Source organism: Haliotis cracherodii, unplaced genomic scaffold (genome assembly GCF_022045235.1).
Source record: "Haliotis cracherodii isolate W230 unplaced genomic scaffold, xgHalCrac1.p SCAF_7, whole genome shotgun sequence".
In the NCBI taxonomy this organism is placed as follows: Eukaryota; Metazoa; Mollusca; class Gastropoda; order Lepetellida; family Haliotidae; genus Haliotis; species Haliotis cracherodii.
The window spans coordinates 31,814,667-31,842,206 of NW_027266330.1; the positions used below are offsets into that span (position 1 = coordinate 31,814,667).

The 27,540-nt window shown below is 40.8% G+C and overlaps 2 protein-coding genes across 3 annotated transcripts; both read left to right on the plus strand.

The window, feature by feature from the left end:
• Positions 1 to 8,973: 8,973 nt before the first annotated feature.
• On the plus strand, positions 8,974 to 15,925 carry LOC139448800 (putative 2'-deoxynucleoside 5'-phosphate N-hydrolase 1). The gene is made up of 5 exons (XM_071230333.1): positions 8,974 to 9,109; positions 10,014 to 10,079; positions 12,839 to 12,949; positions 14,437 to 14,540; positions 15,661 to 15,925. Exons 1-5 carry the CDS (start codon positions 8,974 to 8,976, stop codon positions 15,679 to 15,681), a joined length of 438 nt encoding a protein of 145 aa, XP_071086434.1. The 3' UTR covers positions 15,682 to 15,925.
• Positions 15,926 to 20,745: 4,820 nt separating this feature from the next.
• Positions 20,746 to 25,808, plus strand: LOC139448194 (putative 2'-deoxynucleoside 5'-phosphate N-hydrolase 1). Of its 2 annotated transcripts, none has more exons than XM_071229716.1 (5): positions 20,746 to 20,799; positions 22,295 to 22,437; positions 24,460 to 24,525; positions 24,737 to 24,847; positions 25,705 to 25,808. In XM_071229716.1, the coding sequence occupies exons 2-5, from the start codon at positions 22,299 to 22,301 to the stop codon at positions 25,806 to 25,808; spliced, it is 420 nt and encodes a 139-aa protein (XP_071085817.1). In that variant the 5' UTR covers positions 20,746 to 20,799; positions 22,295 to 22,298. The 2 variants fall into 2 exon arrangements, with proteins under 2 accessions (XP_071085817.1, XP_071085816.1); XM_071229715.1 differs by lacking the exon at positions 20,746 to 20,799 and adding an exon at positions 20,809 to 20,911.
• Positions 25,809 to 27,540: the final 1,732 nt, after the last annotated feature.

The following is a 27,540-nucleotide window of genomic DNA, read 5'->3' on the forward strand; positions in this document are numbered from 1 at the left end:
TTTCATTGCCTTGTGCAAGGAGACGGTAATTGTTGCTTCGTTATTTTGTCTGCTTGAGTTAGACATGCTCATCCTGGGCACACTGAAAACTGGTATATACATATAAATATGTCTGTACATTTGTTATATATATTATTGCACATATTAAGTACTACCTATATATCTTTTTATACATAACAAGAATATTGAGTTTATTTTAACTTATTTTAATCTCAACATTACTTTCTGTAGAAACCCTACCCTTCATATTGAAAAGAAGTCATTTGGAAAACTTCACCTTTTGGAGCCAACAATATGCAACAGTGGATTTCTGTCAAAAATTGTGATTATATCAGGTTTGGTGTAACATTGTCAAAAATAGAACCTGTGTTCAAGCTGGGGTACAGTCTTGTAGTATTGTCTCTGAAATGTGACCATGGATCTACAGAACTAAATATTAGGGAGAATTTTTTATTTTTTTTAAATCTACTAAATACCAATAAGATCCTATCATAATGATTTAGGCTCACATGGAAGGTTACCCAAAAGTAGATCACAACCAGCTTATATTATATAATGTTGTCCACAAAAAAACATATGTTCTCAAATTCTTAAACAAAAAGGACCCTGTTTCTCCCCCTTGTATGAATGCTAGGCTATTTTTATTTATAATTGTTTGTCAAAATTAATTTAAATTTGCATATTTATATTTGGCATTGAAAAATTGAAATTGTTTCTCGTAGCAAAGCTTTTTTGTGATTGCTCTACATACGTACAGAAAATACACAGCAAATATAATGATTACTCTGTATTTAAACTGAATTGTCCTTTAAACACACTATCCTGTTGATGTCATCAAGATCACCATGATCACCATTAATTGTTAAGCATTGCTTGGAGAAATGTCATGACCTTTGCTTATTCCAGGAGAAGGCCTTTGGTTGTTGGTTTGTTTACAAAACATTTGGTGTAAAATGTCAATATTTGTTTCGAAAAATTTCAACTTTCAGATTAGTACTGCTACCAGTGAATGAAAAAAAAAATGATCGCTAAAGATAATTAATTTGTTTTTGTTTTGTTTTAAATAAAGATTTTTATATGTATTATTCACAGTTTTCTTACGAACAGCGGTGATAAAATATTTGGGTTTTTATTTCAGTTTTATTTTTTCATTTCACCTAACTGTAAAACACTACCAGAAAAACAGAAAGGTCATATGTATTTTTTCTAATTTCAGAGTGTTTCACAGTCATTCTCGTAAACAAACTAAAAAAATATATATGGCCTAAGCTGAACTGATAATACAATTCTTACACACTGATATGTTGTCTTATATTTGAAGGAATATTCTGCAAACAGAATCATTTCCAGTATGTTCCAGTTCGGTGCCTAATCCAAATCCTCCAATAATATTGATGTCATTGTGTTTGAAACGTATTACATGTTGAATGTTCCCTCTGATTGGCAATGGAGTGGTTGTTGTGAAAGAAGGTGTATGTTGGATCCGCTCTGACCTGCATCTTCTCTATACTGGACACATTGGAACAGCAAGCAGTGCTAACCCTGGGGTTAATATCCTTGTCACCAAGCCAGTTGTTTGGAGTCAGGTTGTTGGAGTGTGGAAGCATTCGCACATCACGCAGAAGACAGGGGTTCGAATCCCCACATGGGTATAATATGTGAAGCCCATTCTTGGTGTCTCCCTCCGTGATATTGCTGAAATATTGCTAAAACAGTATCAAACCCCATGCAATTCTTACCAGGAAGAATCTCCTGAGCCATTTGATACTGTGGACACTGGACGTTCATCTGTGAGAGGATGTGTTGATGCTGAAATAGTCTGACATTTATTTTATCAAGAACACTTACAAGAGGTTCAATTGGTGAATTTCAAAAGAATGTTTTAGGATTAATATTTTGTGGTTTGGGCTTGTTTGCTGTTGATTCAAAACACATAACTGTTGATACAAAACAAAAATGAATGAAAGTATTGTCAGTGTTGAAGTGTTAAGATATTTATCAATGAACAGCTAGTGCAACTTGTCAGTGCATCTGTCCCAGTCAGTATCTGGATTCTTGGTTCGTCATTGTTTCTCACAGCAATAAATGCTCCTTCCCTCAGAATATCTCTGAACAGACTGAGTCTACATCCACCCTAAACTTGGTGTATAAATACTATATTTCCCCAATTAAGAGCCTGGGACCTTTTTGTAAATTTCATTTTTACTTTGTCATCCTCCCTCATTTTACTCTGTGTCTGAGGTTTAGTCAAGAAAACTATGGTACTCAAATGTAATGAGAGCAACCATTTAGCTGTAGCTGACCCTGCCCTTGTTTGGAGACCTGGCTCATTTCAAATCTAACCCCTTGGTTCACCATTGTACAGGTGCTGCTCTTGATGGAGGAAATACGGCGATGAACTATTGCTGTTGTCCTGGTTCAATGACTTGTGTGATGACAATGTCACTTGGGCATGTTGGTATGGCAGGCCCATGGTATAAGTTGACATTGTGTTCAATGTTGAATGTCCAAATACTGAGTAATACTGATACAAAGTGCTAATAAATGAATGAAAATACATGGTACATGACATTGGCTCCTGTTTTCATTCCTTGGGCATGTCATGCTGTAGAGTCAACAAGAAACCTGTTTAAAATACATATTTATATAGACTGCCTCCGTGGTCTAGTGGTAGAGCGTCCACCCAGAGAGCCGAAGGTCTGGTGTTCGATCTCTGACCGAGTCATACCAAAAGACATTAAAAGATGGTACTTGTTGTTACCCTGTCTGGTGCTCAGTATTAAGGGGCTAAAACAAGGACTGGTCGGCTCGGATTCAGTATACTGTGTCTGAGTGTTAAACTGAGCCATGGTAACTCGGTGAGCTAGCACTATAAATCGGCATCAGTCCGGATTAGTACAAGCAGCCACACAAACACACATACACATACATGCACGTCGCTTTACAAGTGCAACAATCTTGGACGCGATGTTAAACCCCATTTCAACTCACCTCACATATTTATATATATCATTGAATACAGACCGCCTCCGTGGTCTAGTGGTCTGCTGGGAGAGAGGAATGTTGGTGGTTCAATCCCGTGACACATGTAGTCGTCACCTACGACAATCATGGTTACTGGAATCTAGCCTAACTATGAATGTCTTCGGGCGGTGGTTGCAACGAGGACCCGGACCCAAGGACATAGTGACAAAAGACCCAACGAAAATAGGGATTGGATGGTCACACACATTACGGATGAATCATGTATATTGCTTTTAACGGGCAACTGAGAGAAAGCTTTACGCTGTGGCCTGTTGGTGTTATATCAACCATATCATGAATCGTTACTCCCCGGTCTAGTGGATAGACCTGAAGGTCGGGGTCGATCTCTCACCGCAACATACCAAAATACATTAAAATAGTATATTTGCTGTCACCTGGCCATGTGCTCGACACATACTATCTCAGTGAGCTGACACTATTAAACCGGCATAAGTCCGGACTAGTACAAGCAGCCACGCACGTCGTAATATAAGTGCAATAACCTTGAACGACGTTAAACCCCTTTCACCTTATTCTTCAATCGTAGCTCATACTATCGACCACTTGTTTGGTACAGGCGCGATTACTGATGTCATGACATAGCTACGCCCTGCTCTGATCAAGTTCACTGAAAGATTTACACCGTTAGCTCGATGGTATGTTCTTGGTTTGTCGGCACAGTACCGTGATCCTGGGTTTCACCAAAGTGGTAAACGCCTGACACCTGCACCACATGGGGCTTTCCCCACACATGAAGGTGACACGTCCTGATATAGTGGAAATGCTGTTCAAAGCGGCATTTAACCAAACTCGCTCACCCACTTACTACAATAGGTAGATAGTTTTATTTTGAGGATGTTTCTGATAATTTAATTCTGATCAACGAAGGACTCCATGCAGTACAGTACAGGATCGGACCCTTTACGCGTTTTTCGTCGACCTATATTTCCGAACTCCTGAAGCACTCACTGAAGCGATGTGGCTTTGTGGTTGCTCAAATTTGCCATCGGTATGGCCGACTTCAGTGAATGAAGAAAGAGCCGCTACTAGAGCGTGACGTCCATTCATTCAGCTGTGAGAAGACATACAGTGAACATTAAATGGTCTTGTGATGAACAATCAGGGTGTACTACGTCGTGTTTTTGAAGCAGCCTGTCTTAAAGGGGGCTGGGATAGGCCGTTTGGCAGTCCCAGCATGTTTTATCCAAGTCCCTAGACTGAAACCTCTTTTCTGCAGTCAGCTCAAATGTTATCATCCAAAACTGGCTTGGAGTATTAGAGAAAATGTAACATCCATATCCCAGCCTTAAATGCAGTTGACCTTACAGAATGTCCTGAGAAATGCATGGGATTCTACTGTCGTGTACAACAATGCCATTCGGATGTAGCGACGATATACAAAGCTTTGGCAGTCTTTCTACCCAGTGAACTGCCAACGGCGATGTAGGTAGTCGTCGCATCCATGGTAACAAGAAAGCACGCCATGATGCCATTCATTCGGAAGATTTGTCGCCTCTCCTTCGGGAACCAATGGGACTGCACAAAGTAAGAACAAGACCATACTCTGTGTCATTGAAAGAAATTAAACGACTCCAGCAACTTTTGCTGATGGATTGGTCTACAAACTATAAGATCTCACAATATCGACCAGATAGGATAATTCTTAATATGGCTTTGAAACGTTTGGTCAAACCAGAAACAAACTCCACTAAATCAGACAAAGACCGATTCCAAGGATTTTGAAATTTGCAAACAAGGGTATAAATGCTATAAATTTCCCCAAATGTCCCACAGTATTTCGAATTTCAGGAACCACAAGCATTTTTATTTTCCGATACGAACACCATTTCATCAAGGTTGTTCAACTGTAGGGACGTATTGCAGAAGGTGGAGTTGGCAGCCAAGACTCATGTCCATGTTATAACGTCTCTATTTTGGACAATAACAACCTTCCCCAGTTATTCAATATGGTCCAAAATATCGTGAGCAGCCTTCTGCCAATTGGGATCACAACTTTACAATCATAATGGATGCTGTCGAAGCATGTGCCAAAATTGGGCCCAAAGAGAAGAGAAACCTGTAGCATGTCTTTCAGAGTGGGTTAAGTCAGTGCGTGACATAATTGTCGGGACGGGGTGTGTTTTCTCTCTAATCTTAAACATTTCCCGTCATCTATAAAGTAATAATGTTCTTTAAAACATTCACCTTTTGTTTCTAAATTAACCCGCTGTCGTCATAAAGTTGGCACAACAGTCACTCGTTCACAAGAAGTAGTTAGCTAATTTCGTGTAGCCTTCATAAAGGTAACCCATTTTGTGTCTCCATTTTAAATTTTAACAGGTTTGGGGGCTCAAAACTGTCTTAAATCTTCACCTTTCTGTATACAAATATGTCTGACACGTGACCTATAAAGATACTGCATAATACTGCCTTCCTCGTGGGCTGAAGTACAATATATATTATCTCTTGCCTACCGCCATACGTTTCTAGGTCAGGTCACCGGAAGTGAATGCTGTATGACACTATCAGGTGGGTACATTTCTTATACCCGCTGTTTCGGTGCAACAGATGACATGACGCGTCGCTTTTGTCAGGTGATTAATGTCAGGATGATCCGACACGCAGGTTAGATGTCACAGCATATATATATATAGCCATGACATAAACGATGTCAGTCAACTCGTGATCTCGATGTAAAATTCCACTATGTCATCCTGACCATCTAGATTCATATTGATTCGTCACCACGTATATTGCATCCACTGTATTGTCGTATCTATTGCAAGGGGCCTTCAATACCTGTATATAATAGGTCATTTGCCGAGTCAGTTTCCGTATCGTAAATATAATATAACAGCCAGTGGATCAAAACTACATATTTGTTTATTCCTCATATATACTCAACCCCAAAAGAAACGTCACCCCAAGTAACATTGTCATTTAAATATATGGGTAATTTTTGTCAAAGTTTCTAAAATTTAACATTACCTTGTCCGGTAAAATGAAATTTGATGATAAAAAAACAAAGCAGATGACAATAAAACCGATCGCCAAAACGCATCACGGCAACGGCAATGGTAACCCAATGCATGTGAGTTCCGTGCAAATTGAAATGCACATGTGTTCCCCCATTTCTTGCCCTATAAAAATCTACCCAGATCGGATAACATTTATTCGTTATTGAATTGCTACCACAAGCCAAGATTGACAAGAAATCAGCGACACCAAGCCTTTGGACGATTGCAAGCTGGACAAACCACCCGGCAAGTAGTCAATGCATTTCAAGTCCACGTAAGGACCATATAAAAGCTCCAGCAACAGTACCAGACCTCCAACACTACAGATGATCGATCACGTAGTGGAAGACCAAGGGTCACCACCCGACGTCAGCATCTTCAAAATCGCTTTGTTACTGCCGCGGAAACTGCTCAACAGACCATGGGGACACACCAGCGACCCATTAGTGCGGACACCGTGCGTCGACGATTGACGAGCAGACACGTCCACTGTCACACGTCATACCGAGGACCCATTCTGACACCACGTCATCGCCGGGACCGTCTTCAGTGGGCAACACAGCACCAGCATTGGCGCCACCAGCAGTGGAGAAGAGTCCTCTTCTCAGACGAGAGCCGTTACTGTATCTCAACAGCAGATGGCGGAGAGGGAGTCTGGCGACGCCGTTGGGAACGTTATTCGGATGCTTGTGTTTTTGAGAGAGACTCGTGGGGTGGTCCGAGCATCATGGTGTGGGGTGGAATTGGTCTTGCACAGATGGTCGGCCCAGGCAAAGGTGTCACAGCAGCTCGGTACATTGATCAAGTCTTGAGACCACACGCCTTACCTCACTTGGCACGTCGCCGCAACCACGAGTTTCAGCATGGTAACGCCCGTGCCCACAGTGCGAGAGCAACAAGAGACCTCTTCCAGCAGAATGGCATCAGCACCATGCATTGGCCTGTCCACTGTCCCGATTTAAATCCCATTGAGTACCTGTAGGACGAGATTCAAAGACGGCTGAATGACGTCAGACGAAGGCCGACAACTGCAGCTGAACTGCGTCAGGCGTTCCTCAGAGTGTGGGCTCAAGTGCTTAGGGTCTTCATCAACCGCCTCATCCATTCCATGTATCGACTTTGCACGGCACTCATCAATGCACATGGCGGACACACGAGATACTGACTTTTGATGCCATTTTCTCAGAGACTAGTGTTGTGTTTCACTTTAAGAACATTTGACACTTTAATTTCAACCTTGATGATCAGTTTTGCCAAGTTTCTTCTTTTTAATATGTCTCAAAGTTTGTTTACAGCGTTTGGACAAATAAGGTTTCTCATTTATCTATCCATGGTGACGTTTATTTTGCGGTTCAGTATATTATATTTACCCTGGGGAAACACACGAGGGTATCATTTAATGTCATTCTTAAAATAATCGATGTTTAAGGCTTAATTTCTCTCATTCAAATTACTTATGAAATGGCGTATGAATACAGTACCAGAGTGGAACGCCCCATGCATAATATAGTACCGACTGATTTGAAGCCATGTTTGTGTACTGAAACACTCTCACATCGGGAAATGTCATTCAAAAACAAGTTGGGATCGTAGGAAGTAATTTATTGATCATCTATGCATGGAACGTATAAAAGTAGTCCCCATATTTGCATATTTATCGGATCATGATGCCAACTGTATCGGACTATTTATCACTTCAATAAGAGTATCGATTATGTACATGATGAAACAGTTTTACATACAGAGCATTTGTGTTGGCGCAGTTTTAGTGGGAAAACCTGTCAGTCCCAGTAAGTTAAAAAACAACACTAGACCTGTCTGGCAACTCGATTTTATGACATGTAGTATTCTACCATTTAACAATTATCCTAATTGTACATAGACTATGTATCAGACATAGACACTAGACCACGAGGATGTCAAGGACACTGGATCACCGAGGATGTCAAGAACACTGAACCGCCGATGTTGTAAAGGACACTGAGACAACGATGTTGTCAAGGACACTGAACCGCCGATGTTGTCAACGACACTGGACCACCGAGAATGTCAAGGACACTGAAACAACGATGATGTCAAGGACACTAAACTAACGATGTTGTCAACGACGCTGGACCAAAGAGGATGTCAAGGACACTGGACCAAGGAGGATGTCAAGAGCATTTGAACACCGAGGATGTCAAGGACACTGAATCGCCGATGTTGAAAAATACACTGAACCGCCGATGTTGTCAACGACACTGGACCAAGGAGGATGCCAAGAGCATTGGAACACCGAGGATGTCAAGGACACTGAATCGCCGATGTTGAAAAATACACTGAACCGCCGATGTTGTCAACGACACTGGACCACCGAGGATGTCAAGGACACTGAAACAACGATGATGTCAAGGACACTGGACCAACGATGTTGTCAAGGACACTGAACCAACGATGTTGTCAACGACGCTTGATCAACGATGTTGTCAACGACGCTGGACCAAAGAGGATGTCAAGACCATTGGAACACTAATGATGTAAAGGGCACTGGACCACAGGGAAATCCAGATTCGCCATCATTATAATTCTTGGTCGGTCCATACCATATCTCATTTTGAGGGTTACTTCAAATAAGTAAACGTCTGGGACCACAATTAATTTGGGCTTTCCTTAAGCTGACCCGCTAGGATACCTAAAAGCGTCATTAAACCCGACCCGTGAAGATCCGGGGTAGAATAGGTCTTCAGCAACCAATGCTTGCCGTGAAAGGAATCTATATGCTTGTTGTATGAGGCTACTAACGGGATCGGGTGGTCAGGCTCGCTGACTCTTTGATGCATCGCATGATCGCGTGGTTGATGCTCATGATATCAATAACTGGATTGTCTGGTCCAGACTCGATTATCTACAGACCGCCATACTCACTCAATCACTCACTGACTTTTTCAGCACAATGAGGAAGCTGTACTTCGGCGGCAGCATCAGTGCGGGGAGACAGGACTGCAACCTCTATGCCCGGATCATTGCCCAGCTCGAGGCCTATGGCAGTGTCCTCACCAAATATGTCGGCGACCAAGATGCCATAGAAAGTAACTTCTTCAACAAGTGTAATTTCAGCATTGTTCCGCTGCACGCAGCAGTTCTTTGTCATCGTAAGACCCGACTCAGATTAGGATTCGGTGGTTAAACTGTTTGGTTTAATTTATTTCCCCTTATGACAGAGAGCGTTGCTCATGCTATCAACCACTGGTTTGCTTGGTCCAGATTCGATTATTTGCAGGTGACCATGACATAGCTAGAATATTAATGATTGTTGCGGGGAGCAATATGTATCCACTTTCTCATTCATTGTTAAGTATCTTGTTGCAAGGACAATAACTATTGCTGAAAATATACGAGTTGATATTTGAATACAAACGACCTTAGAAGTGGTAGAATAGGTCTTCAGCATCCCATGCTTGTCGTAAAAGGCGACTATGCTTGGGGTAAGAGGTGACTAACGGGATCGGGTGGTCAGGCTCGCTGACTTGGTTGAAGCATGTCATTGTATCCCAATTAAGTAAGGATAAAAATTTATTGATGAACAACTTCTTTATTACAATTTATTAGTACTTACTTAATGCCTATCAAAGAAGATATCCCAATTATGTGGATCGATGCTCCTGATGTCAATCACTGGATTGTCTGGTCCAGACTCAATTATTTACAGACCGTATTTACTGTATTTACAGACCGTCGTCATATAGCTGGAATATTGCTGAGTGAGGCGTCATACTGAGTCATACTCATTGATATGATTTATGTAACGTGATACCGTGTCAAATACAACCGCATCGCATAACCGTTGTAGACTGCATAATGACTCTCTAACGTAACACGTGCAAGCATCTCATTTCTGTTGTTAATCTCCCTCTCAGTGCAATGCAATCTAATAAATATTACGATCATGTTATGTTCACATATTGCATCCGACAATCATCATTTTGTTTGCAGAGGAGAAGGATCTGGCACCGAAAGCTAATCACGACCGAGACATTGCTTGGCTGAAGGAATGCGATGGTAATGTACCTGCAGATTATATATGCACTGTAACACGTTATGAAACGAATGCCTTATATTTCCCACAGCGGTACGGGTGTAGGATAAAACACATCAGAGTTTTTTTAATGACATTTAAAACCCGAATCCAAGAGATAAACCAGTACTTTCCATGAACCTCGGGAAACGTACGTAAAATATCTGTTGCTGGAGTGCGGTACTTGAAAAAGGCATTTTTAAAAGCATTGCGTTTGTAGCCTTGTGGTACACTCACTGGGCCTCAGATACGAAGGTTGTGTGTTCGATCCGCGGGCATTTAAAAAAAGCAGTTGCCTTTTATATTTCATTACATTTTATTCAAATGCAAAATAATTGTCTTGCGAGAATCATCCAAATGTTACAATATAAACGGAAGTTCTAATAAAATCTTGGGACATCATACAAAATCCTGGGAATATTATAGCATCCCTGTTGATGAGATTTAACCCGACTGGCGAACAATAGGATGACGTCACTGGAGGTTTATTAGTCAGGGAAAAAAGTTTCAATAAGTTTCCCTTTACACCCATTTTTACATTGTTTTGATAGCCTGCGAAACGTTCCTAAGCAACGTGTCGTCATATAAAGGCATTGTACATTGTCACAGATAATTAAAGATTGTGTGTGATGAGATTTCCAAAATTGATTTTGCTGGTGAGTCTTCATTTGTCTTGGTAACCCCAGTGTCGTGTCTCTACGTTTTCTTATACCCCGTTCACATGCACAACATTTATTAACGTAAGTAGGTGAGGTTGTGGTGAAATGGGGTTTAACGTCGTGTACAAGATTATTGCACTGATATAGCGACGTGCATGCACGTGTGTGTGTGTGGCTGCTTGTACTAGTCCGGACTGATGCCAATTTATAGCGCTAGCTCACTAAGATACCATGCCGCAGTTTAATATGAATACTCCACTCAGACACAGTATACTGACTCCGAGCCGACCAGTCCTTGTTTTAGCCCCTTAATGCCGAGCGCCAGACAGGGTAACAACAAGTACCATCTTTTAACGTATTTTGGTATTACGCTGCAGGGGATAGAACCCCGGACTTTCCGCTCTCCGGGCGGACGCTCTACCACTAGACCAGGAAGGTGGTCTAATAACGTCAGTAATTTTACACATGCGTAACTATACGTGTGTATATGTAAATTTACTCTGCATTCACACGAAAAGCATCTAAGGTGTGTAAATAAAGTATGTAAATTGTGTAAAGGCACACATATTCGTCAGTCTGTTCACGACTTTCAATACAAAACAGGTTGTTTTCCAATCAAAGTTGAATGAGAAGAGAGTTACTTCACCGAAACTTTTATTTTGTAAACAAAATTTTTGACTCCTTGAAACCAAAAGAAAACACCGTCCGCTCAACTCTGTATATATACGCATAAAAGTTGGCAACTGTTGACAATTTGTTTGGTGTTGGCAAAAGGACAGATATTACGTTGGCATAAACGTTCACATTCCAACATATATACACAATGCAAATTAACATTTACATTTGCACCTGCTCCAGACATGATGCAAATTTTCCCCTGATGTAAATATACATACATATTCACATACCCACGTATATGTATTTCTACACACGTATGCACATATACACACATATGTATAGAGGCGCATGTGAACGGGGTATTAAATGACTGAGTTAATTATAACCTCTTTACAACTCGGTATTATGAAGTATTCATCACTGGTGAAATAATGTCACAAAGATTTGGCTAATTAATTCACAGATAACCCGTATTCCCGTATTCTCTAAATTCCTGGCAGAAATGTATATTGTATATTGTTCAGAATTTGTATGTCGTATATGCCACCACGCCCCAGATGACGTCATATGAACCCGGAATTCCTACCTACAATCAACTCTGTCCTGCAATGGACTCAACTTAACGCACTGACAGGGAAAAACACATGTCCCCTGTAATGATTTTGTTTTTGAAGGAAACCTAAAGCCCCATTCACATGAACAAAATTTACTCATGTAAGCAAATTTACTCATGGAGTATATTTACTCATGTAAGCAAAAGTATATTTACATTGCGTTCACATGAAGTTTATGCAAGGCAGATGTAAACATCATTTCATAAATAAATTGTGGACTTTTATCATTTGAGGCCATGTCGCTGTCGAAGATAGTCAACCAGAGGCGAAAGAGAGACTTTCCATACTTTCTTAGTATGGGATTAGTCGTAGGATTATGCCAGGAAAGAGAACTGTGGAAAAGAGAACGTTCTCAACACTGGTGGAACAATGTCGTCAAACGATCATTTGATGATAAACTGTGGATCGATAAGTTTTGCATGACATGCGAAACGTTTTATGTTGTTTACAAGGAACTACTGCGGTATTTTCCTGCACAGGAAATGTATGTGAGGGAACCATTGGAGCTGGATCACAAGGTGGCCATAATAATTTACTGGCTTGCTCCAGGAGCATTTATACTTATGAGTAAATATGCTTTTACCAGACCTCATCAGGTGTAGCAAATATACTTTTACTCATGTCTCTTTACTCCTGGAGTATATTTACTCACGTAAGCAAATGCGTTCACATGCCACCATAAGTAGATTTACTTATGTAAGTATATATACTCACGTAAGAGTGTAAAAGTGTCCATGTGAATGGGGCTTTAGAGAGAGATGGCCTTGTTTTTGCCACAGAGGAACTCGTGAACATCCATCGGGGCATAAACATTTCCGTGTTTCGTTCTAATTCCACTCACTCCTTTTACAGCGCTCATTGTGGAAGTCACGCAAGCGTCACTCGGAGTGGGATACGAGATAGGAAGGGCCGTTGCTATGGACAAAAGGGTTCTCATTTTATTTCGTCCCGAAACTGGCAAAAGTAAGGAGTCATCTTTCACTTTGCATTCGCCCTTGAGAAATCAGGGTAAAAAAATTATCCCCATTGTCCCTTGATTTCGTGTAAGAGTTGTCTAATAAGGAGGAACGGGTTGTAACAATGGCCCACTTGCACAAAGCGGTCTTAGCGCTAAGGCTATCGTAAGCCAATGTACCAGTACGGTCTTCTGACAGCGTGTCATTGTGCCCGACGATGTGGATCATTACTCGTGCTATCGACCACTGGTTTACCTGCTCCAGACTGGATTAGACATAAGTCAACATTATTCCAGCAATATCACGACGGGGGACACCAGAAATGAGCTTCACTGACATTCTACCCTTTTGGGAAAACGAACCGGAGTGAACACTTTAACTTTGAACACTAGGGTACCCCACTGTTCCCATTTCATTGAGAACAGTCATGTGATAGAATTTGTATTGTCTCTCTTTTGGACCCGTGAAGATTCCGGGGTAGAATAGGTCTTCAGCAACCCATGCTTGCCACAAAAGGTGACTATGCTTGTCGTTAAAGGCGACTAACGGGATCGGGTGGTCAGGCTCGCTGACTTGGTTGATGCATGTCATTGATCCCAATTGCGTGGTTCGATGCTTATGATATTATTCACTGGATTGTCTGGTCCAGACTCGATTATTTACAGACCCCCGTCATATAGCTGGAATATTGCTGAGTGCGGCGTTAAACAACAAACCAACCAACCAAACCAATCTTTGGTTTAGGTGACGAGCAAGACATTTATTATTTCATGCACTTACTTTTTCAACACACCAATACACTACACAAACAGTAAACAGTGGAATAAGTCTTCATACTGAGGAGGATGTTGGTCGTATAACGAGCGCTTCGGGTGGATCCGAAATTCCAAATTCATAAGATCCGAATTCATAAGGCAGTTCGTTATATCGGAAATTAGCTAAGAACGTGATGGACATTGTTAATTTCTGCTGCACTGGGACCAGAACGTTGGCCTGCCGACCTCGTTACTTTCGGATTTCATCGTTGGGGACCCGTGAAGAATAGGTCTTCAGGAACCCATGCTTGCCGTAAAAGGTGACTATGCTTGTCGTAAAAGGCGACTATGCTTGTCGTAAAAGGCGACTAACGGGATCGGGTGGTCAGGCTCGCTGACTTGGTTGATGCATGGCATTGATCCCAATAGCGTGGATCGATGCTCATGATGTCAGTCACTGGATCGTCTGGTCCAGACTCGATTATTTACAGTCGCCGTCGTATAGCTGGAATATATATGCTGAATGCGCGGTTAAACAACAAACAAACGAACAAAAAACATCCTCGTCGTGACCTGGGTCAGAATTGATCTCGATCACCAGATCGTCTGTCGTAAAATCACTGGATTGTCTGGCCCACACATATTTATTTACACCTCCGTCATATGGCTGTAATATTTCTTACGATCGCTTACACAAAAAACCGACATCCGGTATTCTGTGTGTCTTTCCTCGTGTCAGAATGTTCCAAGATGGTGGCGGGAGCCGCTGATGGCACAACGGTTGTGTTCAAGGAGTACTGCGAGGACCAGTTGCCAGCTATTCTTGCCGAATTCTTCTCAGTGGTAAGTTTAGTACATATATGGTTTGTTTGTTTTTTTGTTTAACACCGTACTCAGCAATATTCCAGACTCGATTATCTACAGACCGCCGTCATATAGCTGGAATATTGCTGAGCGCGGCGTTAAACAACAGACAAAACAATGGTGAAAGTCTGTGACGCTTACCACTACGAAGAAACCTGCAAGCGCTGACAAACCTAGAAACGTGATAAGGGATGATCGTGTGAAATCACTCTCCGATATTTGCGAATGTGCAACTTAGCGATTCTAAATGTTGATTGGTCAATTGAAGCCATACAGTGCTTCATTGTTGAGAAAATTCGATGTGACGTCATCCATTGTTCAAGACGTCACAGATTGATTCTGTTCCGTCATCTCTGTATATAGGGTTGGGAGGGTTGACATTTCGAACGTTTGTTCTTCATTATCTATCTTAAAAGTAATACCAGTGAAGATCCGGGGTAGAATAGGTCTTCAGCAAACCATGCTTGCTGTAAAGGGCGACTATGCTTGTCGTAAGAGGCGTCTTGCTTGTTGTATGAGGTGACTAACGGGATCGGGTGGTCAGGCTCGCTGACTTGGTTGATGCATGTCATCGATCCCAATTGCGTGGATCGATGCTCATGTTGTCAATCACTGGATTGTCTGTTCCAGGATCGATTACTTGACCGCCGTCATATAGTTGGAATATTATTGAGTGCGGAGTTAAACAACAAACAAACAAACAAATCTTAAAAGTCAATGGGTAATGTATATAAAAAACAACTTGAAACTCGGAAGTACGGATTATCTGTCCCTCGTGAATGAATGCAATAACACTATTCATTCACTAAGGACATCTTCCCGAGGCAAGGGAGTTAACTGACTCTAAAAGCCCAGTTTTCACTGGTCAGTTAACGCCTTTGCCTCGGGAAGATGACTTATCCTAGGGTGTTAAGGGAACAGCGGCGGGACATAGGACTAGTTCACCTCCCTACACGTATAGTTGGTAGTGTTAGGGTAAAGTTATGTATCGTCTTTTCTAATACAGTCTATAATTACTTCATTTCGTCTCTTGGGACATAAATCATGTGAAGAGTATGTATATGTGTATGTTTTTAATGTGTCTTATATTTCTTTTCAGACTGAAAAACAAACCAGCTGATTACAATATTGTTTCTGAGTTGCCCCAAACACTGTTTCGATCATCTATTTGGTGTTTGGTGACGATTAGAAGGTGTAATATTTCTAGTCATTTCATTTCCATTAAGTTAAAGCAAATTTTACTAAGGTATCTTTATCATAATTTGTCATAGCCCCTTTGGTATATTCAGAAGTAAGTAGTTGCTTGTATATTGTGTCAAAACAAGTGTCGGTGTACTGTTGTGAATTTGTGATGTGTGAATAAATATTGAATTGTGGAAGACAATGTCGCCATGCATGTACAGCAGCCATGTCGAGTACTGGAAACAATCGATACACACACTACTTCACACGCTCTAACCACTACCAAATGGGCGGTAATCTTATGGTCAAAGCGTTCGCTCGTCACGCCGAAGACCCAGGTTCGATTCCCAACATGTGTACAATGTGTAAGGCCCATTTCTGTTGTCCCCGGTCGTGTTGGAATAATGCTAAAGTAGTGTAAAAACATACCCACTTGACCAAATTACATTGTTGCAATGATCGTATGTCGGTTGAAATCTATTCACTTTCAATCTTAGCTATATACATGTAAATCTTGCGCACCTGTTGTCTGCATGCATGGTATGTGTTGATGAAACACTCACACATGTTGTCAAAATGTATGGTATGTGTTAATGAAACAAACGACACTGTTGTCAGCATGCATGGTATGTCTTGATGAAACACACGAAACTGTTGTCAGCATGCATGGTATGTGTTGATGAAACACACGCACCTGTTGTCTGCATGCATGGTATGTGTTGATGAAACACACGCACCTGTTGTCTGCCATCATGGTATGTGTTGATGAAACACACGCACCTGTTGTCTGCATGCATGGTATGTGTTGATGAAACACACGCACCTGTTGTCTGCATGCATGGTACATGTGGTATGTGTTGATGAAACACACGCACCTGTTGTCTGCATGCATGGTATGTGTTGATGAAACACACGCACCTGTTGTCTGCATGCATTGTACATACGGTATATGTTGATGAAACACACGCACCTGTTGTCAGCAACGCACACAAGCCGTTTTAGCGTTGATTGAACACGCACGCGCCGTTATCAGCATGGATGGCACGCACACTCGCCGTTGTCAGCATGGATGGCACGCACACTCGCCGTTGTCAGCATGGATGGCACGCACACTAGCCGTTGTCAGCATGGATGGCACTCACACTCGCTGTTGTCAGCATGGATGGCACGCACACTAGCCGTTGTCAGCATGGATGAAACGCACACTAGCCGTTGTCAGCATGGATAGCACGCACACTAGCCGTTTTTAGCGTTGCACACACACTAGCCGTTGTCAACATGGATGGAACACACACTAGCCTTGTCAGCATGGATTGAAAGGGTTGATTTAACACAAACTAGCCGTTGTCAGCATGCATGGAAAGGGTTGATGTAACACAAACTAGCCGTTGTCAGCATGCATGGAAAGGGTTGATGGAACACACACCAGCCGTTGTCAGCATGCATGGAACACACACTAGCCGTTGTCAGCATGCATGGAAAGGGTTGATGGAACACACACTCGCCGTTGTCAGCATGCATGGAACACACACTAGCCTTGTCAGCATGGATTGAAAGGGTTGATGTCTGACAAACTAGCCTTGTCAGCATGGATTGAAAGGGTTGATGTAACACAAACTAGCCGTTGTCAGCATGCATGGAAAGGGTTGATGGAACACACACTAGCCGTTGTCAGCATGCATGGAACACACACTAGCCGTTGTCAGCAAGCATGGAACACACACTCGCCGTTGTCAGCATGCATGGAACACACACTAGCCGTTGTCAGCATGCATGGAACACACACTAGCCGTTGTCAGCATGCATGGAACACACACTCGCCGTTGTCAGCATGCATGGAACACACACTAGCCGTTGTCAGCATGCATGGAAAGGGTTGATGGAACACACACTCGCCGTTGTCAGCATGCATGGAACCACACTCGCCGTTGTCAGCATGCATGGAACCACACTCGCCGTTGTCAGCATGCATGGAACACACACTCGCCGTTGTCAGCATGCATGGAACACACACCAGCCGTTCTCAGCATGCATTAATTTGAGGTTTGGGTTCCCTACACGCAAACTGTGAGTAAATAACTACGCCCATACAGTGAGTGAGTGAGTTTTTAAGCCGCCTGAGCACTATATCCGCTATCTCACGTGTACCCCTTAGGTGAAACCCATGAGCAAGGATATGATGCTGACAAACCAAGGTTCATGAAAATTACGGAGTATGGATTCGAACTCGCATTAGTAGAACCTGGCGTCACTAGGGACCACAAGGATGCAGAGCACAGTGCGGCTCCACTTGTGGCCTGTTGGCATGGACATCAATTTGGCATCAATTATTTTATTCATTTGTTAATACCACAGCTTTGTAGTAAGTAAGGTCTCGCTATGTGCTATGAATAACGAAATCCATGTTAAGAAATTGAAAATTTAATTACGGATGTGCGTGTGAACAGCGATCAAGGCGTCGGTTGAGATTATTATAGAACAATGATCACTGTTTCAGGCAATATGTATTTAACAATGATCACTGTTTCAGGGAATATGTATTTAACAATGATCACTGTTTCAGGAAATATGCTTAGGACAATGATCGGTGTTCCGAGGAATACGTTAGGACAATGATCACTGTTTCAGGGAATATGTATAGGACAATGATCGGTGTTTCATGGAATATGTGTAGAACGATTATCACTGTTTCAGGGAATATGTATAGAACAACGATCACTGTTCCGGGGAATATGTACAGGACAACGATTACTGTTCCGGGGAATATGTATAGAACAACGATCACTTTTTCAGGGTAATATGTATAGGACAACGATCACTGTTCCGGGAAATATGTATAGAACAACGATCACTGTTTCAGTGAATATGTACAGAACAATGATCACTGTTTTGGGGAATGTGTATAGAACAACGATCACTGTTTCGGGGAATATTTGTAGAACAACGACCACTTTTTCGGGGAATATGCTTAGAACAATGATCACTGTTCCGGGGAATACGTATAGAACAATGATCACTGTTTCAGGAAATATGCTTAGAACAATGATCACTGTTCCGGGGAATACGTTAGGACAATGATCACTGTTTCAGGGAATATGTATAGGACAATGATCGGTGTTTCATGGAATATGTGTAGAACGATTATCAATGTTTCAGGGAATATGTATAGAACAATGATCACTGTTCCGGGGAATATGTACAGGACAACGATCACTGTTCCGGGGAATATGTATAGAACAACGATCACTTTTTCAGGGTAATATGTATAGGACAACGATCACTGTTCCGGGAAATATGTATAGAACAACGATCACTGTTTCAGGGAATATGTACAGAACAATGATCACTGTTTTGGGGAATGTGTATAGAACAACGATCACTGTTTCGGGGAATATTTGTAGAACAACAACCACTTTTTCGGGGAATATGCTTAGAACAATGATCACTGTTCCGGGGAATACGTATAGAACAATGATCACTGTTTCAGGAAATATGCTTAGAACAATGATCACTGTTCTGGGGAATACGTTAGAACAATGGTCATTGTTTCAGGGAACATGTATAGGACAATGATCACTGTTTCAGGGACTTTGCTTAGAACAATGATCACTGTTCCGGGGAATACGTATAGAACAATGATCACTGTTTCAGGAAATATGCTTAGGACAATGATCACTGTTCCGGGGAATACGTTAGAACAATGGTCACTGTTTCAGGGAATATGTATAGGACAATGATCACTGTTTCAGGGAATATGCTTAGAACAATGATCACTGTTCCGGGGAATACGTATAGAACAATGATCACTGTTTCAGGGAATATGTATAGGACAATGATCGGTGTTTCAGGGAATATGTGTAGAACGATGATCACTGTTTCAGGTAATATGTATAGAACAATGATCAATGTTTCAGGGAATATGTATAGAACAACGATCACTGTTTCAGGAAATATGTTTAGAACAATGATCACTATTCTGGGGAATATGTATAGAACAATGATCACTGTTTCAGGGAATATGTATAGAACAATAATCACTGTTCCGGGGAATATGTATAGAACAATGATCACTGTTCCGGGGAATATGGATAGGACAATGATCACTGTGTCAGGGAATATGTATAGAACAATGATCACTGTTTCAGGAAATAAGTATAGAACAATGATCACTGTTCTGGGGAAGATGTATAGAACAATGATCACTGTTTCAGGGAATATGTGTTGAACGATGATCAATGTTTCAGGGAGTATGTATAGGACAATGATCAATGTTTCAGGGAATATGTATAGGACAATTATCACTGTTTCAGGGAATATGTATAGAACAATGATCACTGTTTCATGGAATATGTATAGAACAATAATCACTGTTTCAGGGAATATGTATAGGACAATAATCACTATTTCAGGGAATATGCATATATCAGTTACTGTTTGGGGGAATATGTACAGAACAACGATCGATGTTTCAGGGAGTACCTATAAACGTGCTTGTAATTTGCGCTTATAAATAGAGCAGAATGTATTGCACGTGACTGCATACCTATATTTTATAAATAAAACCAGACCAGTGAAGATGCGGGAATAGGTCTTCAGCAACCCATGCTTGCTGAAAGGCGACTAATTGGATCGGGTGGTCAGGATCGCTGTCTTGGTTGATGCATGTCATCGTATCTTAATTGTGTAGATCGATGCTCATGGTGTCAATCACTGGATTGTCTGGTCCAGACTCGATTATTTACAGACCGCCGTCATTTAGTTGGAATATTGTTGGGTGCGGCGTTAAACAACACACAAAACATACAACCATGTAAATATGATCATGTCAGTGGACACATATTCATTTGTACCGGTCGCTGCACGTAAACATGACCACAACGTGTGAAGCCCATTTCTGGTGCCCCCCACCGTGATACTGCTGGATTATTGCTAAAAACGGCGTAAAACCACACTCAATCACTCGCCGCACGTAAACCATCAATCTGTTGCTGAGGTGCCCTGACTTGATCAGCCCGACCTTGACCTTGTAAACAATCCGGCGCGGGCTGAGAAACACGTGGGTATTAGTGGTTCGCTTCCTTGACTATAGACGATGTTTAAATACACCACAATCTGCGTGGGTGATTGTGTACTTGGTTGAAAACATCTTGAGCAGAAATACCATTTTTGTAAGTGATGAGAAAAGCATTGCGTCTAGATCTAGAAACATGCGATCTCAGGTTTGTTCGTACAAAATGGAAAATTCGCCAGTTGCGATGGTTATCAGCTGTTTATGCTCGGCTTCTGTGTTGCTTGGCAATATATCGCAGTACTTGGTGGATGTGTTTCATATGGTGTCGAAGCATGACAACGCATGTCGCTATGTTTCCTCATAACAACGCAAATGATATCATGAATAGTTAATTAAAACAATATTCAATATTGATTTTCTGACATGTTTTTCAAACAAAACAAGTTTTCGTATGATGTGAAATACCACTGGTTTATCAGCAGATAAACATTATATCACACCTTTGTCGAGACACTGTGAGGTAATTTTCTTTGGCAGAATAACAGCTAGTATGACGTCATTATAACAATGTAAAGTTTAGCTCCACAGTGCCGTTGTGCAAAGCGATGTTGGCGCTAAGGTGATGGTAACTCCAGACTTACGACAGTCGTAGCGCTAAGGTTGTTTTGTACAACGGCATTTGGGCTGGGACGAGTCCAAATGTACTACCCGGGTATCCACCCCACTGTTACCCGACCCTACCCGGGTACCCGCTGTAGGTCACAAGAGATAGGTACAAAATGTCCGATTGGGAATAGTTTGACCGTAGCCCTGGCAAAATGTATTTAGATACTCATAGATACATTGAAGTTGACTGAAGCTTTATCTCTGTTCAAACATATATAAGTCAGAAGCAATGGGTGCATAGTCAGAAAAAAATGAGAACATAAGTCACTTATAGTGTAACCATGGAAGTTCTAGATAATTTTTGCCATCAAACAATATATCAAGTGACTAACCGCTCCGGGTAGTCCTGTGGGTATCCGGGTCCTACTCAGGAACCACCCAACCCGGTACCGAGTCATCTGTCCCAGCCCTAAACGGCACCCACAACGTTTTCATCAGTATAGCATGTGTTCTGATTATTTATGTCATGATTGCAAAATATTGGTTCAAATATATGGAGCAAGTGAGGTATTAAAAGTGCGATATTATGGGACAGTGTAAAAAATGTTTTGAAAATATTCTCATTCTGAGACAAAATGCAAGTCTAACATTGATACAAATTATTCTACAAATTATTCTACTGGCCTGCTTGTGTTTTTGTTTGATAAGTGTTATGAGCACAGGACCACGTGCCACCATCATACATCTTATTTTCCCCTTGCTACACCCCTGCAGATGTGGGATGATTATTAAAATAACTAGCACTGACAAACACTTAAAGAGGGCAAATATTTTGGAAGCAATGTCTGTGTTCTCTAGACTATACCTTCCACACAAAATGACTTGTCCCTGATGGTTGCACTATACATATATATACTATATGTCATTGTTATAGGGAGATGAGCAAGAAGATCTACTTCTGTGGCAGCATCAGTGGGGGACAGCAGGACGTGGACCTCTACGGTCGCATCATCACCCAACTCAAGGCCTACGGCCCTGTGCTCACTGATCATGTGGGACAGAAGAATGTCCTACAGTGTAAGTATTAACGGGGAATAGGCCTGGCTAAATGCCAGTGCTAACAAATGTCACATCCCTCAAATAGTTTCTGGGTCTTTTAGTTCAAATTGTATGATGTATTTAAAAAAAAAATTCACACATGGTGTTAATTGCCTTCAAGACCAAGGCAAACGATGGGAACATTGTCCATGAAACAGTCTCCTTTTAATGGAAAAAATTAAAAACAATTAATCAAGAATGAATTGTAACAAAACAGTACAAAAGACAGAACATGTGAAGGCATGGTACATTTGGCTGTAGACTCCCAAGGGCGATAACTGTAATATAATAGTATGAGTGAGTCACAGAGTTGGGTTTAATGCCGCCTTTAACAGTATTCCAGTTATTCCAGGTCTCAGACGTTAACCACTTCGGTGAAACCCACGAGCACAGGTATGGTGCTGAAAAACCTAGAAACATGATCGGGGCGAACCAGGATTCGAACCCACAATCATAGGTTTCTGGCGTGCCCAAGGGACGCAACTCTGCACAGCGAATCGCTGCGCTTTGACAACTGGGCCACCCGTGCCCCTTGTAATATAGTAATAATGTGCATATAAATAATGCACCAATCAACACCCTAGAGTAGGATCAAAGTGTTACATTATTACCCTGTCAGTGGATCATTGGGCAGTACTAACAGATTTTCATTCTCAGTTCCCTGGGCAGTATGAACCTCTGCTGCCTGTGAGGTGGTAGAACGTTAACAGTTTATAAGAATGAATTTAAAAATCAAAATGCACATTGGTATAGTTTGTGTCTGTTGAAATTTATTTCTTGATTTTCATGACATGCCTGTCCCCAATTTTGAAAACAAATTTTGTTTATATTATTAAGCACAGTTAAGAAACAACTTTTTCAACTGAAATTCCATTTTCTTTGCGCCAGTTTCTGACTTTGAGATGAGGAGGCAATGTCTTAAGAGAAGTCACACGGTACATTTGAATAAAGTTTACTCTTATTAATTTGTAACCTAATATAGAAATACAACTTAAAAGTAAAAACAGAGTTCCAGACAACTTTTTGAGCAATTGAGCTTTTACTCTTGGGTTTCTATTTTAATTGGGTTATCCCATTTTTTATTGGGTAACCAATATTTTTTCACTCATCCATTTATCACTCTATTGGGGTTTTCCTAAAATTAGTGAACATTTTAAGATTTTTAAAAAATGAAATTATGTTTTAGATGTATATAACGGTTCTAAATATATAGGCTTGACTCAGAAAGTAAATTAGCTCATAATTGTGTTTCGGAAATTAGCTCCATTGTACGCATGCTGAGAAAGCTTCATTGGGTATTTACGTGTGCTGTTTTTATACAGTTTTTCATTTAATGCACGCGTTTCTGTACGCAAGATAATTGAAAGTTATTGAAAGTAAAAAAGCAGTTATATGTAGCTCTGTAAAATCCTCCGAACCAGTTTTGAAAAATGTCATGAGAAACAAGAATATTTCAAAACTGGCCTTATGTACTTGAGCAATGTATGTATTACAAGCATCATCATCATCATCATCCTCATCTGTAAATCCTCCACCTACTATATATATTCTGTGTACAATGCTCCTCATTTAGTCTTACTTGACAAGGATCTATGTATTAGGATCTATACCGAAACATTGCCTTTACAGTATTAAAGAAGTTATTATCCATAAATTGTGTCTACTTTGTCATCCGTCTAAGGTGCTGCGATTCGCTGTGCAGAGTTGCATCCCTTGGGCACGCCAGAAACCTATGATTGTGGGTTCGAATCCCGGTTTGCCCCGATTATGTTTCTAGGTTTGTCAGCACCATACCCGTGCTCGTGGGTTTCACCGAAGTGGTAAACGTCTGAGACCTGCATCACTTCGGGCTTTCCTCCCACATTAAGCTGACACGCCGTGATATAACTGGAATACTGTTAAAAGCGGCGTTAAACCCAACTCACTCACTCACTCTAAGTAATGCCTAACAAACAATTCATCATCATCAGCATCATCTTGTTTTCATCTTGTGTGTTTCAGTGGAGGCAAACAACAGTGCCAAAGAAATCCATGATCGCGATGTTGCCTGGCTGGAAGAATGTGATGGTATGTCCTCCTCCTCTCTACTGACTTGGGAGGAAAAACAAGCTTTTGGCAACTATTCTTTTGCAACATTTAAAAAAAATATATATTTGTGTTTTGCCTCTTTTCATAACTATCAAGAAATATCTAATTAAAAAAGAAACATAACAAATAGGTTTGGTCTAATTCTGATTTGAATATTCACTATTTGATCAGTTTTAATTTTCTTTGTTAGCCGTGGTGGCAGAGGTTACCCAACCCTCACATGGAGTCGGCTATGAGGTCGGAAGAGCTGTGGCCTTGAAGAAGCCAATTCTGCTGCTTTTCCGTCCAGATTCTGGGAAAAGTATGTTGGTATACCGTGCTATATACACACAACAGTAGTAGTAGTGATCAAAGTTGAGATAGTAGTTGTATTCTGTGTAAAAGTAGAAGTGACCCGTGAAGATTCCGGGGTAGAATAGGTCTTCAGCCACCCATGCCTGCTGTAAAAGGCAACTATGCTTGTCGTAAAAGGCGACAGACGGGATCGGGTGGTCAGGCTCGCTGACATGGTTGATGAATGGCATCGATCCCAATTGCGTGGATCGATGCTCATGATATCAATCACTGGATTTCTGGTCTAGGCTCAATTATTTACAGACCGCTGTCATATAGCTGGAATATTGCTGAGTGCGGTGTAAAACAACAAACAAACAAACAAACAAAGAAGTAGTAGTGTGGAATGAAGAGAAACTAGAAACACCTGAGCCACAGAAGACTGTAAGTTATCTTCCCTTACTCACTCTTACTGTACAAGATACAAGTGCTAGTTTAGTTAAGTCTAGTCCTGTGCCATGACTGTGGAATATGGGTTTTTCAGATTAAAAACGATGTTTTATTGGTCTGTTTTCAGTCGTACGAATGGGTATCTCTCATACCCATTTGCACGACTGAAAACAGACTAAAACATATATTTTTTAGGTATATTTTTTTTACTATTACCTAGGCAAGTCTAGATCAAATTAACCAAGTCTAGTTTGCTTGATTCCACAGCAAAAGTGGAAAGGTTCTTTAAAAAATTTTTTTGATTAGTTTAAAGACATGTCTTTGTTGACTGAGTATTAGTCTAAGTTAAGTCCTGCTTTAGTTAAATGCTGGTTTAGTTAAGTCCTGCTTTAGTTCAAGTGCTGGTTTAGTATGTGGGGTGTTTTTTGTCTCCAGGACCGTCATGCATGATGAAGGGAGCTGATGATGGCAGCAATGTCGTTTTCAGGGAATACGTCGAGCCCCAGGTACCAGAAATCCTGAAAGAGTTTCTTGGATAAGAAAAGGTCAGTTGTATCAATGTGTACACCCACTCTTGCATCATTAATGAAACATCACAACACAATGATTTTAGTTAAAAAACGATGTGTCTTTAATCGGGGGTAGAATATGTCTTCAGCAACCCATACTTGCCATAAATGTCAAATGTCTATCGTAAGAGGCGACTAACAGGATCGAACTTGGCGACTCACAAACTTATCTTCGTATCCCAATTGCATAAATCGATGCTCATGATGTCAATCGCTGGATTGTCTGGTCCAGACTCGATTATTTACAGACCGCAGTCATATAGCTGGATTATTGCTGAGTGAGGCGTTAAACAACAAACCAACAAACAAATACTCATGGTTGAGTCACAACTGACCTAAACTGGTTCCACTGTTGATATGTGCCGAAAGCTTACCACTTTTAGTTTAGGTAAACAGGAGCCCAGTACACAACTGACCACTCAGCCTGACACATGTACATCACATCACAATCAAGAAAAATATATGTACATGCCTGTAACAAAGGATAATTGATTATACATTCTACACTGTATGGGTTGTGTTTACAAAGGAGCATTATTCTTATTGCCGTTCTTGCATACCACTAGTAATATAGTAACCTCATAAGAAAAGGAAATAACATTTATCAAATTACCGCCATTGCAAGGGTTTGACAAATCTCTCAAACCAAAGATATGAAAAGAACATAGGTCGGTTCATTAATCATTAATTAATATGATTTTTTGTTTATTTTGTTTCAGATTGTATTTGACTGCCATTGTGTAGCTGCTGATCTAAGTAATAGCTGACTGAAACCTGAAGTACAAATACCATGCACAGGCAGAACTCATACACACTTAGGATGACTTGTTTCATGTCTTACAAGAGACAGAACTTTGCATTTTTGTCTTGAAACAGAAGTCTGGTCATGTAGGCATGGTATAGCAGGAATAAAATATGGTGTTGTTATTAATATTTTCTATGTAAACATGGTAAGAAGCGAAATTAATCAAAATAAAAATGTAATAAAATTACAGAGTTTAATTTTTTTAAAGAAATATGGCATGTTAGAGTTGTTGAAAATGTACATTAAGTGTAAGTTTCTTCATAAAACATGAAAATCTTTGGGATTTGCCAAATAATGGAATATAATAAAGTAACTTCACAACTCCAGAAGTATTCAGTTGGTCTGGGACTAAGCTTCATTTTTAACACTGCCTTTGCACTATTCATTATGTATCATTTTACGTAATTTACGTTGTGTTTAATTGAACTCTTTTATATCTCATTCCTCATACACTGATATTCAATGCAACTTGAAAATGTTTATGAAATGAATGTCAGTCAGATGAACATATTGTGTGAAGAGCGTGGAGGAAATGACAAGAACCATTCAAGTATCTATCTGATTTACATACATTTTGTACACACGGATTTTATGAGTTAATTTTATTGTTATTTTTATGAATAAAAGCTTCATAGATAGTAGTATTATGTTTTCTTTTACTTCGGTATTGAAAAAGGATAATATGGAAAATCAAGTGATTGACATCATGAGCATCGATCCACGCAATTAGAATATGGTGACATGCATCAACAAAGTCAGGGGGAGACTGACCAACCGATCCTGTTAGTCGCCTCTTAACGACAAGAATAGTCGCCTCTAACGGCAAGCATGGGTTGCTTAAAAGATAACATGGAAAAACACTGTGAAAAAATGTATTGCCACTGTATTTTCTATGTC